Genomic DNA, 15,611 nt, shown 5'->3' on the forward strand with positions numbered 1-15,611 from the left:
AATAATGAGATTCGGCTGTGTGTTGACCTTCGTGCTTTAAATAAAGAGGTGATAGTTGACAAGTACCCTTTGCCAAACATAGAGGAGTTGGTTTCTACATTAGATGGTGCATGCTATTTCACCACCTTAGATATGGCTTCGGCCTATCACCAAGTTCCGTTAAAAAAGGAGTGCCAAGAGCTTACTAGTTTCATTACACCTATGGGTGCATTCAAGTTCTTAAGAATGCCTTTTGGGCTGGTTTCAGCTGCCTCGGTATTCCAGAGAATTATGGAAGATCTGTTCAAAGGAATACCGGGGGTAAGATGTTATCAGGATGATGTTCTCATTTCTGGTAAGAATGAACAGGAACATGATGAGAGGGTTTGCCTGGTGTTGAAGAAAATGTTGGAAGTTGGTTTAACTCTGCGTCAGAGCAAGTGCAAGTTTGGTGTCAATGAGCTAGATTATTTGGGCCACCACATTTCAAGGAAGGGCATATCTCCAAAGAAGGATCTTGTGGAAACCATTGGAAAATTGAAGGAACCATGTTCAAAAGAAGAGGTTTCATCATTTTTGGGCATGGCAGAATTTTACAATAAGTTTGTCAGAAATTTTGCAGATAAGACTGTCAATCTGAGGAAAATCATGTGTAAAAATGTTGTGTTTAATTGGACTGAGGAGTGCAGCAGAGAGTTTGATCAGGTGAAGATGGATCTGAGGAATACACCAAATTTACAGGCGTTTGTTCCAGGGGATCCGACGTTTATTGTAACAGATGCTAGCAGTAAGGGTCTGGGTGCTTTGTTGTTACAGGTGAGGAAAGACAAGGAGGTCTTGATAGCTTGTGCTTCGAGATGTTTGAAGGGAGCAGAGTTGAATTACTCTGTCATAGAGAAAGAGGCGCTAGGTATATATTGGGCTGTGAATAAATTCAGGAAGTTTGTTTGGGGTTCCTCTTTTACCGTCAGGTCTGATCACAAACCACTAAAGGAAGTGTTTGAAAAAAAGGGGTTAGACTCCATCTCGGCAAGAATAAGGAGATGGGTAATTTCTTTGCAGGAGTTTGTGTTCAGGTTCGAGTATATCCCAGGAAAAACTGATGTCTCAGCAGATTGCCTGTCTAGGCTGGTGGATGTTGTAGACAATGTTGAGGAAGCTTTAACAGACGATTTTGAGAGTGAATTAAAGGTGTGTGATGTTACCTTGGGGGCGGTGAAGGAAGATGCTTGGAGAGATGAGCTGAGTAAGGATGAGGGTTTGAAGGAAGTCATTAAATTGTTGGAAGGTGGTAGGTCTCGTTCTTTAAAGAAACCTTGGTCTTTGATTGCTGATGAGTTGGCAGTGGTAGATGGTTTACTCATGAGAGGTACTAGGTTAGTCCCTCCAGTTAATCTCAGAAGTGTGCTGGTGGACATGTCTCATGAGGGACACTTGGGTATTTCTAAGACGAAAGAGCGCATACGTATGGATTTCTGGTGGCCTGGTATCGATTTGTTGGTGGAACGCACTGTTAGAGATTGCTCTTCTTGTCAGGCGAGTGATAAAGTTTTGAGGACTAGGTCTTCTCCAATGGTTTGCAGGAGGTTGCCTAGGTCCCCCTGGGATGAAATCGCAATTGATATTGTGGGGCCTTTACATGGTGAGCATCAAACTCCTTTTATGTTGGTTTTATTGGATTTGTATTCTAGATGGGTTGAGGTTAGTTTGGTAAGGGAGATTACAAGTGAATCTGTTATTTCCTTTTTGGAGTCTGTATTTAAACGTGAGAGTTTTCCGAACTCCATGCTTTCTGACAATGGGCCACAATTTTGTTCAGGGAAAGTTGAGGAGTATCTCAGTAAGTGCGGCATTATTCACAAGAAGATTTCTTTGTATCATCCTGAGGCAAATGGTGCTTTGGAGAGACTCAACAAAACTTTGAAGGAAAGCATTCAGTTGGCTAGGGTCAACAATTTGGACTGGAGAAAGGAGTTACAGAATAGAATTTCAGCATATCGATTCTCTCCTCACTCAACTACAGGAAAAACTCAGTTTGAACTTTTCAAGGGTAGGGCACCTAACACTTGTTTATGTCCTGCCTGGATGGCTGCAGACAAGGGTGTAAAAAATAATGAGGTGGGTGCATGGAGAGAAAGGGAATTGGAACTACAGAGGAAAAGGAAAATATATGTGGATAGGAGAAATTCTGCAAAGGATTCCAAATTCGTGGTGGGGGAGGTTGTTAAGATCAGGGCTCCTGTGGGCTGTCAAAACTGGTCGAAGTTTTCTGTTCCTAGAACCATTGTAAACATTTTCAAAAATGCTGTAAAGACGGAGGATGGTCGTATCTGGAACAATAGTCGTGTTTCTCATTTTGGGGGAAAAGGGAAATGTGATGATATTGTTGCTGTTCCTGATCTGCGTTCTAATCATTCTCGCAAGAGTGTGAGAGTATGCAATCCTCCTGTTCACTTACGTGATTATGTCTAGGTAGTTTCTGCTTTGTTTTTCTTATCTTTTTGTTGTCTACTTCATTGCTGGACATGTAAACCTGTTTAATGTTTAAGAGGGAGAAGTGTGATGACCTGTCTTCCTGTGTATTCTGGTTCCATGTTGGAACCTAGTGCTTGGAACCACATGACACCAAGGTTCCCATAACTGGTCATTCCAGGATTGTCAGTTGTGAGCTGACTGTTGGTTGGGGCTGAATAAATATAACCTATTGGAGACAATACTGTGTATATTCCACATTATTACAATAGTCTCTCTGAATTTTTCTATATGGAGAAGATGGCAGTAAAGGGCGGAGAAGGGAATAGTTCTGATCACTGTTTGAAAGTAGTACCATAAACCAAAGGAGCGTTACTCTGAGTACTGGTCTTTATGGAGGATTATCCATGTGGAAATACAGCTGATGGAAGGTTCCACAATAATCGCTTCTGCTGGAAAGCACTGTCGAGATCATGACAGGCCACTCGCTGAACAGTAAGTCACTGGTCAATCCGCTGCCAGACAAAGAACAACATAGCTCTACCTGCCTGAGTCAGAAGATTATAGAGAACATACTTGAGAGGGATGCTTGACTTCAAAGGTAAAGCTGGGGAAATTAAGAACCTTTAAGTACCTCAGTATGTAATGTGGAATGCATTGTTTTGGGGCAAGACTGTTTTTTTTCAGGAAAAGTCAGTCTATGAGAAATGTGCCAATGGGAAGCACAGTTTTTTGGAATGCTTCTTGAAAAAAGGCTTGGAGAGAAGGTGAGCATAGCTTGAGCTCAGAAACAATTTTTCTCAGGATTAAGGATTAAAACCATTCTGTAAAGGAACAGATCATAGACAAGAACTAGTGGTAAGAAACCAATAGAATCTTACTGGTGAACCAATGAGAACAGGTGACACTGGTAAAGAGCCTGGAAACATAAGCTCCTGAGAAATGCTCTAAATGGATGACTGTACTAGGAAAGTTAGGAACCTTATGAACATTCAATGCCCTGCCTGTTAGGCGAACAGTTAGTTAGGTTTAATTCAGCCAGTCTCTGAGGAACAGTCCATAGGGAGTGATAATCAGCAGATCAGGAACTGTGCAGGTATAAGGAACACCCATCAGGAGCAGCAGGTTAGGAGTTTGAGAACATGTCACATCACAACAAAGTTCTTTGGAGGACAGGACAGCACTGCAGGTAAACTAGAGAACATGTTTATACAGAGCCTTCCTGGAAAAGCCTCTAAGAGGAGTGGGAAACCTGCTCATTATTCATTCTTGGCTTCTTGATTTAGGGGTTCTTCAACTTCGTTCTCATTCTTTTCAGTCTCTTCTTCTTTAGACTTCTGATTACTGTTCAGGTCATTGTTGCAGTCCCCTGCCATTTTTTCCTTGTACTTCCTGTTGAAGAACCCAACCTGGAAAACACAGACACCAAAGCTGATTAAGGTGCAGGTAGAAGGAATGAAAGAGCAAGAAGATTGGAACACACAGGAACACCAAAGAACACTGATTATATTGGTTACATGAGGAAGACAACTAGCAGAAATCAGTGGAGGAATCACTAACCTTTATGGACTAGGATGACTAAGAGAAAACAGTGGAGCATATTTACAAGGAGTTAACACCACCAATATGTCACTTTTTCCAAAGTTCTGGTGGCTTTAAGCCCTTTGCTTTATTTACAACGCGGCATTAGGCCACTTAACCCCTTCCGTGCTCTCCCTCCCTGGTGCTGCAAACAGCCAACGGCCGTGGCAGCCCCGCCCACTCTTTAGAAAGCCCGCACCACGGCGGAATTGCCGCTGTGGTTAAGGCTTTAATATGTCTGAACGCCGCCTTGTAAATGATGCCCCTATTCACACCAGCACTTAGCGAGAATGGGGCAAGCAATGGGTGTTGCAGTGGGCATTATGCAGCAACACCCATTCCTTTTTAACTCTGCCACATAATGACATGGTATGGGGCAGCGCCAAAAATATCACCTGGGAATTCCTTGGTCTTAAGCATGCAATACGAGGAGAAATGTTTCATATCTCCTCATATTTTACTCTTTCCATGTGTGTTGCATTCTGCAGCACACATAGAAATAGTAAGTCGCCTGTAAAAATTGTTTATGTGCAAAAAGGTGTCTCTTGTTGCACATAAGCAACGCCCCTACAGCGCAGGCACTCTTCCAAAATAGCTCAAGAGTGCCTGCGCAGGCTCTAGGCAGCTTTTTTAGCTCCTGTGCTAGGGGAAACACACAGGTGCACTGCATTTTTGTGAATATGGTGCATCCCTGCGCTTTGAAACTGACAGAGTGCGGTGTTACAAATTTTGGTGTCACACCGAACTCCACCAGTTTCTAGTAAATATACCTCAATGTATCCTTTGCTGAGGTTAATATAAACGCCATAAGAGACATTTTACTTACCTTAGAGTGTTTGAGCAATGTGAATTGGAAAGTTACTACAGGTGACTTTCTAAACTGTACAATAACGACTGAAATAGCAGAAGGGCTGTAATGCTATGAGAATATTTCACAGACCAAGAGTAGAATGTTATAAATTAAACAAGGGTATATGTTGTGGTAGTACAATATTAATCAACTTTAAAAAATCGACCTGCAACAACATTGACAGGAAGATAAGGATTTGCACAATATCATCATGGTAAGTAGATGTGGAGTTAGATTATTATATCTACACACCCTTATAGGTATTGTACAAGTCGATATGTTGCCATCTGTATAGTTGAAGGTCAATATGTTTGTATTCGATATTCTCACATACAATTGAGGAAACAAAAAAGAAACATTGGAATGTTGGAGCCTAAGGTCTATACCAGCCATTAGTGGCCTCTGACACTCTTGTCTGTAGTGGAGCATTCCATTGTTCTAATGTAGGATTGCAGTCCATTGGGGTGGACTATAGTCATCATTAAATGCCTCCATCGGAGTTATAGGCCTGAGCTGCAGGCGAGTAGGCTGCCATATTTTTGAGGTCCTATAGGCATTGTGTTTTCTATTGTTCTATTAGAGGAAGAAACACCCAAATAAGAGATTTGCTTCTGACACACATAAATAGCAAAGTCCCTGGAGCCAAAGGAGTTGACTCCTTGTGTGTGGGGGTGATTGCTCATTTTACCCACCAGGGCAGTGAAAGTCTTCATCAGGAGTGTGGACTTTCCTAAATAGTGTGAGCTCCGGATGTGGCAAGGCAGTGGCCCTGAGTTGAAATGGCCGCACAATCAGTGGTCCTCCCTCATATATATGTGGCAACAGGGAAACACATTTTTTTCTGGGTGGCTGATCTCCGAATTTACATTTCTGGCTCCCACTCTCTCAAACTGTAAATGACCGCGAAAAGTAGTTGAAATTTGTATTTCCAACAACAACTCTAATCATTCGAAATCACAGTTTAAAGTCAATTCAGTGATTACCTACCTCCGGTATTGATGGCTCTTCTCTCTTTTTCTCTTATTAAGTTGTAAGCGTTGCAGATTCAGGTCTGGTGAAAAAATAAGATAGGATGCACTAGTGCAGCCTGGTTTCATATTTAAAGAAGAAAGCCAAATTCGAGACAAACCCCTCCCATTACACAACTTTAGGGGAGGACTGGTGAAGATTTCCTGCTTTCCCTCTCTAGTCGCTTATAAACAGATAGCAGCTTCAAGATCCATTAGGGCAAGACCATAGAGAGAAACTGGGGTACCATGCCCATGAAGGCTCACACTAGCGAGGCAACTGAACGGTCGTCAACAGCTCGGTTGGATTTTAAAAGTGCTCCAAGTGAACTTGAAGATTTAAGGGGCTCTTCTCCACATGTCATAAAGTACAATTACTTAAATCCACTAACACTTTACCTGGTAGAGACTCTATCTAGCTGCAGATTCCTCACCTTAGAATATTCCCCAGGTGTCAGACTGGATCTGGATGTTTTAGAGCAGTGCCCCTGCACGCCGGTAGGCAAGGTGTTATTTTGGCCTACATGAAAAGGTGTCACAACCGTCGGCAGGAAGGATACACAGGTTCTTAGAACCAGTTTGTCTGGGTAAAATGTTGTATAAGGAGGGTGCACAGATAGTGCCTGCAATTCGCTGACCTTACTGGCTGATGTTATAGCCACTGGAAAAGCCGTTTTGATGATAAGCAAAGTGGGTAGTTGTTTAGCTGCTCAAAAGGGGGGGCATTTAAGAAAGGTCAGGACCAGGCTGAGATCCCACAGGGGCATGATGAATGGTCTTAGAGGGCGCATATCCTGAAGACTTATGAGGAATCCAGTGACAATCAGTGACTTAAATAAAGAAGGTGGGTCCGGCAACCACAGGAATGCCAAAATGGGGGACAGGTAACCTTTAAAAGTGCCCACAGCAGAGCACTGCTGGGCCAGAGAAAGAACAAACACTAGAACTTGGGAAAATGTGCAGAGAGAGTCTGTATCAAGAGATGCACACCACGACACAAACGTGTCCAAAACTTAGGGGTCTTAGTGGAGGGACGCCTGCTGCCAGAATAACATTGCAGACTTCGGGAGGGAGGTTGAAGGTTGTCAACTGTCGCTGCTCAATTTCAAAGCATGAAGGTGGATTGTGCGCAGGTTTGGGTGCAGTACCCTGTCCTGTTGCAGTGGCAGAATTTGCTCCCGATGGCACACGCTGATCAGAGGACCGATGTTCATACTCAGGGTTTGGGATACCAGACTCTCTTTGCCCTATCTGAAGCCGAAAGAATGACTTCAGTCTGGTAGTTATAGTTCTTATTGATAACTCGGGGTTGGAGAAGTATCAGTGGAAAGGTGTACAGGAGGCAGGCACACCACTTAAGAAGAAAAGTGTCTCCAAGAGAAGCCGCTTTGGAAACTCCTGCTCACAGAACTACTAACATTGCACATTCTCAGCAGTGGCGAACAGATCTAAGCAATGCTCTCCCTACTCTTGAAAGAAACCTTACACCACATCCAGTTGGAGAAGCCATTTGTGATCCTCTAGGCATCAATGCTGAGTTTGTCCACCCATGCATTCAGAGAACCTGCCAGGGAAATGCCCCGATGTTCTAACCATGTCCAGAGGGTCAGGGCCTCTTGACAAAGGGCCCACAACCTTACCCCACTCTGTTGCAGTACCTCTTGGGACAGAGTTGTCCGTGAACACCTGCCTTAGCCTTCCCCAGATCGAAGGAAGAACAACTTTCAATGCCAATTGGATCGGCTGGTCTCCACCTGAGACCAGAGTCATTTGATCTCCACCTCTCCCAGATGGCCACCCCATCCCAGGAGTGATGCACCTGTCCCTTAAGGCAACTCCAGGGGAAGGGAGATGGGTCTACCACTGACCCAATCACAGTTCATCAGCCACCACTGCATATCTTTTTCAGTTGCAACCCAGAACTCGACCAGGGCAGAGAGATTTCCCTAACGTCACGCCAACTAGAACTTCAGGTCCCACAGTAGAACCTGCATATGCTAACAGGCATATGTCACTAGCAGTATGCAGGAGGCCATAATTCCCAACAGCCTCAGAGTCAGTCTCACTGCAATCCAGGATAGAGGCTGAAACATCAGTATCATAGTCTGAATATCCTGGAATCGCCGCTTGGGAGGATATGCCCGAAACTGCACTGTGTCCAAAAATGCTCAGATGAAGTGGAGCGTCACAGAGAGACTCACGTGTGACTATGGCAAGTTGGGAGGGAGCCTCAACAAATGGAGGAGGTCCTCCATAGTCTGGAGGTGGGAAATGAGTGCCTGGGGTGATCCCACCTTCAGCAGCTAGTCATTGAGTTAGGGGAAGACTGGAAACGCTGACATCCACAGATGTGCGGAAACCACTGCCATCACCTTCATGAAAACCAGTGGGGCACTGGTAAGACCAAAAGGGAACTGAAAATGCTCTTTGCCTACAGTGTACAGCAGGTAATGTATGTGGGCAGGCAGGACAAGGATGTGGAAATAGGCACCCTGTAATTCTAATGCCACCATCCAGTCTGCAGGGTCCAGAGTCCAGGGCAGACAAGACCTGAGCAAATGTGAGCATTTAAAATATTTCCTTCTTCTGGAAAGCATTCAGAAGGCACGGATCTAAAATAGGGCAGAGGCATCCATACTTTTTGGGCACCAGAAAGTAGTGGAAATAGCAACCACAACCTACTTCTGATGCAGGTACCCTCTCAATGACGCCTTTGGCCAAAAGAGCCAACACTTGCTGACATAGTAAGGATAGATTGTCTGCCGTCAGCTGATCAGTGTGGGTGTCATGGGTGGGGGAAGAGTGGCGGTGTTCCAGAAAGGGGATGGAACAGCCGCTCTGAAAAATGTGTAGAACCCACTTGTCTGATGTTATGTTCTGCCAGGGGGGGGCGGTGATGGCAGACCCTGCCCCCACTGGGCTCCCGTTTTGGTCTAAGTACAAACTAAAGGGGTTTGGAGGTGCGGCTACCGGGTGTGAGGGGGGTGTTACCACGTGGTTTGTGAGAACTGTATCCAGGGCCATGAATAGACTGGTGGCTAGATGGGTCATTCCGGGTCCAACAACGAATCCATGGGGCCTAACAGGCCGGCAGGAATACAGCAAGAGTTGCCCGAAAGCAGTGGGGCCCAAAGTCCCTCCAGAGGGGTTTGGCCACCCAAATATGAGTTGCATGGCCTCATAGAACTCTTTGAGTTGGGCAGGGGTCGCTCTGGTAAACTCTGGAAGGTGCGGAGTGGACCTAGGCACAGACTATACAGAGGAGCGAGGCCTCATACGGTGCCGTCAAACCCGCGCTGAGTCCATAGACTTGGACTGGAGCAGAGAAGTCAAAGAGTTTTGAGACTTCTTGTGCTTGTGGGACATACCTGCTGCTTTTAATTGCGATGACGATCATGGGGAGTAGCTCTGCGACTAGTCTTGGGACCTTCTACATGAGTGGGATTGAGAGCACTATAGGGTCGTCCAATGACGGGCAGCGAAGAGCTTCAGGGAATGTTCCCTCAGCACCTTTGAATTCATGGCGCACCAGTCCTCGTAGGTCTTAGAGTCGTGGTCCTGCCCCAAGCACCACAAACAAACCAAATGTGGGTCTGTCACAGACATCTACCTGTGACAGGCACCACAGGGTTTAAAAACCGTTGATTTAATTGAGGACATCCCTGAGCACATAAGGAGAAAGATTTCAAATACTGCTGCATCAAAATGTAAAAAAAAACACTCAGTTAAAAATTGACTGGGGTTAGCTCCTCAAGATCTATTCTGACTGGCGCAGAAAGAAAAGAACTGAGCGTATTAAGTCGCATAGAGGATTTCATTTTGAAATTTGTTTCCTGCCTCATGAGGTAGCCAAAGAATGACAACCTGCTGTGGTCTCATAGGACCAGAGGTCTCTCTTACTCTCATTTACAGAGTATGTAGATGAAGCTTCGAACCTGTTCCGGCCAGTTACACTTGCACACTTGCACATTTGCTTGCACACTCCACAGAAAAGCAACAGCAGCATCTCTGGGCTTACAGAGTATAATGATGTTGAATAGCAACAGCTGTATTCCTTCACTCACAGAGTACAAAGATGAGGAATAGGAACAGGAGCACTCCTTAGCAAGCAGAATAAAAGGATGCTGAATGGCAACAGAGTGGGTGTTTTTACTGTCATTTCTGACACCACTATCTCTATACAAATGGTAAGATAATGTGCAATATTTTTCTGCACAACCTCATTACTTCGGAACTTCTTCTTTCTTAACTGATGCACTTTTCTTGCTGGTCACGCTCTAGTGGTGGTGCTGGCTGATACTCTATTAGTCGTTCACATAAAACGACTACGGGTTGAGTCGGTTTAGATATAGCAAACCATTGGAGCTTTTTTCGATCATGTAAATTAGTAAAGACTGTGCTTTTTGTAATGGGGCGTCTTTGAAATTTCAGATACACCAACCACCCGCCTTTATTTTGTTGTATTGGTGGTCCTGAAGAAGGTGGTGCAAAAGGGATAATATCCACCGAAACTTGCATTGACCTGGATGAGAGATATCCGACCCGCAACACTGTCACGGAGACTGTATTATAGCGGTCCTCTTGGTGACCATAATAGTGTATGCAATCTTGGAAGGGTATGATATGGTTTGTTGAATAAATAAGCATGTATGTTGGTGTAGGAGGCCAGTATGCTAGTGTGGTCAATTTGTAGGAGTCATACAAATGTATATAAATGATGCAGATAGCATTGTCCATATCAAAAAAGCAATGTCTATGCTGATCTTTTGAAAAAATGAAATTGTTGAATACCCATTTAAAAGAAATGTGGAAGGAAATTACAGAGGCAATGAATGTTTTTTTTAACTTTTTTTGATATAACTGATGAAATAATGATTTTTGAACAAAATCCATTTTATGTAACAAATAAATAAGGCATGCTTGTTATGTACTCATTGTGGATAGCCCCATAGAGCTATAGTTAGCCTATATAAAAGCAATATAGGTCTAGTGAGGGAGGTTCTTGTGTTGATTTTTGATTGTTGTCTCCCCCTTTTCTTCCAGACCTCAAACATAACCCATAGGGGGTATCCTTGATAAGGGGCAACAGCAGCATCCATTAGGATATAGAACAAAAGGATGATGAAGAACAACCACACCCGTTTGCTTACAGATTATAATTGTTATGAATAGCAACTGCATCCATTAGGATACAATATATAGGGGCTATAAAGAACAACAACACTCCTTCGCATTCAGTATATAACGATATTGAATCCCAAAAATAACATCTATTAGGATACAGAATATAAGGGCGATGAAGAACAGGAACATCCCTTTGCATTCAGTATATAAGGATATTGAATGGCAACATAGCATCCATTAGAATAGAGAATATAAGGATGATGAAGAACAGCCTCATCCTTTTGCTTGCAGAATATAAGGATGATGACCAGCAACAGCAGCATCCCATAGCTTACAGAGGTTTAGGATCATGAACACAAACATCAATCAACATGATGATAACATCCATTTCTATACATGGCATGGAGAAGATGAACAGGTATCGAATCATACATTAGCTCAGAGACTAGTAGGATACTGCAGGTGGTGCACTACATAGCTTCATTTATGGCCTAGGACAGTGACATAGCGTGGGGGCTCCACAGGGGCGGTTGCCCCAGACGCAACATTCTTAGGAGCCGCAATATTTTAAAAGAAAGTATTGCGCTCCCTACCCAGTGGACCGTTAGCACTTCTTCAACTAATGGCAATGGGTTAGGGGGCGAAATACTTTCTTTTAAAATGTTGCCCCTGCCGCAGGAGACCTACGCTCCGCTGCTGGTCCAAGATCATGATTATCAAGAACAGTTGTGCCTCTTACCTTACATAGGATGCCTATGATGATGAGCAGCAGCACTAGCCCACCTACTGAGCTTCCGAGTATTATTTTAAAGTAGTCAGCTGGGACAATCAGCTCCACCTTTGTTGTGACCTGGAAGGACAGGACAGGGACATGTTTCACTACTCATTAGCTGTATGTGTTAATGTGGAATGGGAAAAGAGACATTAGTACAATGACACACTGGGAAAGAATGTCGAAATTAAGGTTGTTTTACAATTTTAGAAAAGATTGAAAGATTAATGTTGCTTTAATGAATATTTTTAATGCAAGCACATAAAACCTATTTGTTGTTTTTTTCTGTACAAAGCCAGTGGCACAGCTACATTAAGATGCACAAAAAAGTTCTTAATAAAGTATGTTGTCTAAATCATATATGGGTTGCGTCCAGCCAATTTCCATTTTCATTTAATAGCATTATTGTCTTAAAAAGACCCAGCCAAAACGTGTTTTGCTCACCAAGATTTCTTCAAGGCTTGACTAGAGAGCTGTAAGTCATGGGTTGGAAGTTCGCAAAACTTGACACAAATTTTAGAAAAATGTGAAAGTGATTTTCCAGCTTCTCGAGTAAACATTTCATTCAAAGACCTAACTAGTGTAAAAATGTCACTGAAGGTACCTGTATGACACTAGTGCAAGCATAAAATGCCTCCTGAGTGAGACACTTTAGGCCTGATTACGATGGCGGTTGGATGAGCGTCTGACCACCATCGCTGCGCGAATGGAACCGCCCAACATGTAGCGGGCAGTTCCAATCGCCTAATTACGATGCGACCACGGCGTAGGCGGTTGGAAAAATACCTTTACTTTTTTGTGCTGTGGCACAGAAAAGGGCCGCAGCACAAGCCGCATTGGAAAAAGGCATTTTGCAAACATCCAAGCACCATGTGCCAGACACCATGTGGCGCCTGGCACACGGTGCATGGATGTTTGGGGGTGACCACATGTGTCCCCCTAGCCCCATAGCTGAGGCCCACGGGGGACCGGGGCCCTGCTATGGTCTCCAAAGGCCCTTTCTGTCTGCCTTTACACAGCAGCCAGACAGTCATGTAAAGGCAGAGGGAAAAGGGCCATTGTAATCCCTACAGTGGTGCCTCCACAGGCACGACTCACATTGTAGGGATTACCGTCCAACCTATGCCCCAATGGGCTCCTTGAGTCTGTCGGAGGAATCGATCGTTCTCTCCGACCCTTGCGCTTCGACCAACCACCTCTTTATTCCGCAGTTGGACAACAGCCTCAGATGTCTCAGGGCCTCATTATGATGCTCGATATCATAATGAGGCCCTTTTGAATGAGCCAAAGATTACATGAAATTGCTTAATGAGAAGTTCCATTAATTTCATGGAATGCAAAATGTATCAATTTCATGAATTTCACTGTCCTTATTATAATTTTTTCAGACATTGTCTCAGTCTGAGGAAATATTGCCTGTATTCGAGAGAGTGGTTTTATTTCAAGAGAGCTCATCTAGAACTTGTCATCTCTGTGGTCTAGCTGTTTCAAGTCATTCAGCTGGTGAGTATGTAGTGACACCCCTGGACAGTCTCATAACCTTTATTGAATAACTGGGTCTGTTCAGGACAATAAATACTGCAAGCACAAAAAAAAGACAAGACTGGAGCAGACCTTTAAATATTTTCTAAAAATCATCTATAAGAAACGGCGTTTCTATATGCTAAGGGTGCAACTGGATTCATTTGAAGAATTTGCAAATGGGTGATAACTTTGATTGTGAGAAACATCTGAAGGCAACAGTCCCATTCGCCTCTCTAGTGATGGGTGCAACAGTCCCACGCCTGCGTAGTTTGCCTCTCTGGTACATCTCTCCATGTGAATCTCGTGGGTCCCTCCTGTTGCAGCCCCGCCTTCTGCACACCTTTGCACCGCATGCCAACCCATGCCAGACCCCATACCTGTGCCAAACTGAAGTCCTCGTCTGGGTACATGCTGATGTATCTGCTGGTGTTGAAGTGGATCCAAAGGACTGTCTTGATTGATAAAGGCGATAAAGACTGTGGCAATATGAGAAATAAGAATGGTAAAAGAAGGGTGGAAAGAAAGCAGCTTTACCAAGATGCAGATTATGTACGCTAGCAAACATATGAGCAAACAGTAGCAGCAGAGTCTTCTTCTTAGAGGACTTTCATGACTAGCCCCACACCTTCACCACTTTAAGCATCATTGTCACAGTCACATCCTTCATGACTTTCAAGACCTTCAGTAGGTGAAGCTTCTCAAACTCCACCACCACTCAAGAACAGAACATCCTGTAACTACTGCATCACCCCACAACTTCCAACTCCATGATAAAAGGAAGTGCCCAGTGGCAAGAGCCAGAGCAAGGCTATTGTTCCTTGGAGGAGCCTTTAATAGGGCAGACTGGAGAGTTAATCATCTCACCCTACAGAATCTGATCTTGGAGGAACCTCTCAGATCCCTTTAACTAGAGAATGATGGAAACTATCATCTAACCCCCCTGGGAGTCTTCTCAGCAGGCACAAAGCAATGAACAGTTGTTTGGAAGATTCATTAACTATCCTGTTTAAAGTCAGGTGGCATAGGCGGGCAAAGCGCCTTATCCTCCAAAGGGTATACCATTCCATATACTTAGTGGAAGGGATGCCTACTGCAACACGGTTTAGGTTTGAGAGAGCTGGAAGACTGCGGAAGGTTGATTGGCATTCGGAAGCCAGGGCATGCTTACTTGGGGCTCCTTGGATATAAACATGTCTCCCTCAATGTGGAATTCTGTCATGTTCATCTCATGAACTTCACACTGAAAGACCTGAGAAGAAAGAGAAAGATCTTGGGTTCACAACCACGGTCCTGAGGGCACATTGATCAGTAAGAAATGACTCAAGCTAGACTTTGCACCACCCACACCAGGAAGTCCCAAGTCATTCATAAGATGAAACCGACCTTTACATTTTCCGTGTGATTCATCCGCATGATGCTCAGGATGTGGGCCTTGTCTTCTGTGATATTACGGCAGGGCAGATGGGGGTCCTGGGAAGAAAATAGAGACATCCAATCAAACACTCACTTGAGGACATTTCTGCACAACTGTCCATTCCTGACTGATCTCTAGTGAAAGAACTTTCCTTCATATCTGTGCATGCGAAACCACCTCGCAATTGGGTTTTCTGCTGTTGGGGTCACTGTTCGACACACCCAGAGTATCCCCCATCTCCCTGACACCACAATGATGGTAGGATGGACATGCTGCTGGGGAAGGCATCATTCATGCACCAAACATTTTCGCCTATATGGGTGCTCCAGTGTCACTCAATGGGTGCTGAACTGCCTGGTTCAACAATGTATATGTCTTGTGTTTTGTTCCCCTTTGTGTTAGGAATGTTGTGCTCTTTGATGTGCTTTTCCATAAACCTGGTACAAGTTCCATTCCCTGCACCCCCTGAGGCTATGAGTGTTATGCATCTGGAGCGTCCATCTTATGTACCAAAGACATTGCCCATCTCCTGAAACAAAGCATAGAGCTAGGGGCATTGTGCTGCCAAGGTGCTGCCATTCCTACCTCAAACATTCCCCACCTCACCTACACCACCTAGTCATCCCACTCATAGAAAACAAAGGACTCGAGGGTGTAGGTTCTCCGTCACTGCCCCTCGAGCATGAAATGCATTACCCTCGGAGCTTAGGACTACTTCTAACTTCACTAGATACACACAACTTCTGAAGACATGGCTCTTTAAACAAGCTTACCAGTAATTGTGGATTAAGGCCGCATCAGCTACCTAGTGCCAAGAGACCTTCCGGTGAATGTGCGCTTTAGAAATTAACAGTAGCATAACATAACATTCACCTCACGGATCAAGGG

General features: G+C 44.3%; 1 protein-coding gene across 1 annotated transcript in view; it reads right to left on the reverse strand.

Annotated features, from left to right (window-relative positions):
* Nucleotides 1-2,818: 2,818 nt before the first annotated feature.
* Nucleotides 2,819-15,611, reverse strand: part of ITGAL (integrin subunit alpha L) — a 453,229-nt gene continuing 440,436 nt past the window's right edge. The window contains exons 26-30 of the mRNA XM_078652856.1: nucleotides 14,693-14,779; nucleotides 14,478-14,558; nucleotides 13,687-13,785; nucleotides 11,753-11,863; nucleotides 2,819-3,860 (exon numbers count right to left, since the gene is read on the reverse strand). Coding sequence (XP_078508982.1) covers nucleotides 3,711-3,860; nucleotides 11,753-11,863; nucleotides 13,687-13,785; nucleotides 14,478-14,558; nucleotides 14,693-14,779 — 528 coding nt within the window. The 3' untranslated portion in view covers nucleotides 2,819-3,710. The remainder of the gene's footprint in view (nucleotides 3,861-11,752; nucleotides 11,864-13,686; nucleotides 13,786-14,477; nucleotides 14,559-14,692; nucleotides 14,780-15,611) is intronic.

Source organism: Lissotriton helveticus, chromosome 7 (assembly GCF_964261635.1).
Source record: "Lissotriton helveticus chromosome 7, aLisHel1.1, whole genome shotgun sequence".
Taxonomy (NCBI): domain Eukaryota; kingdom Metazoa; phylum Chordata; class Amphibia; order Caudata; family Salamandridae; genus Lissotriton; species Lissotriton helveticus.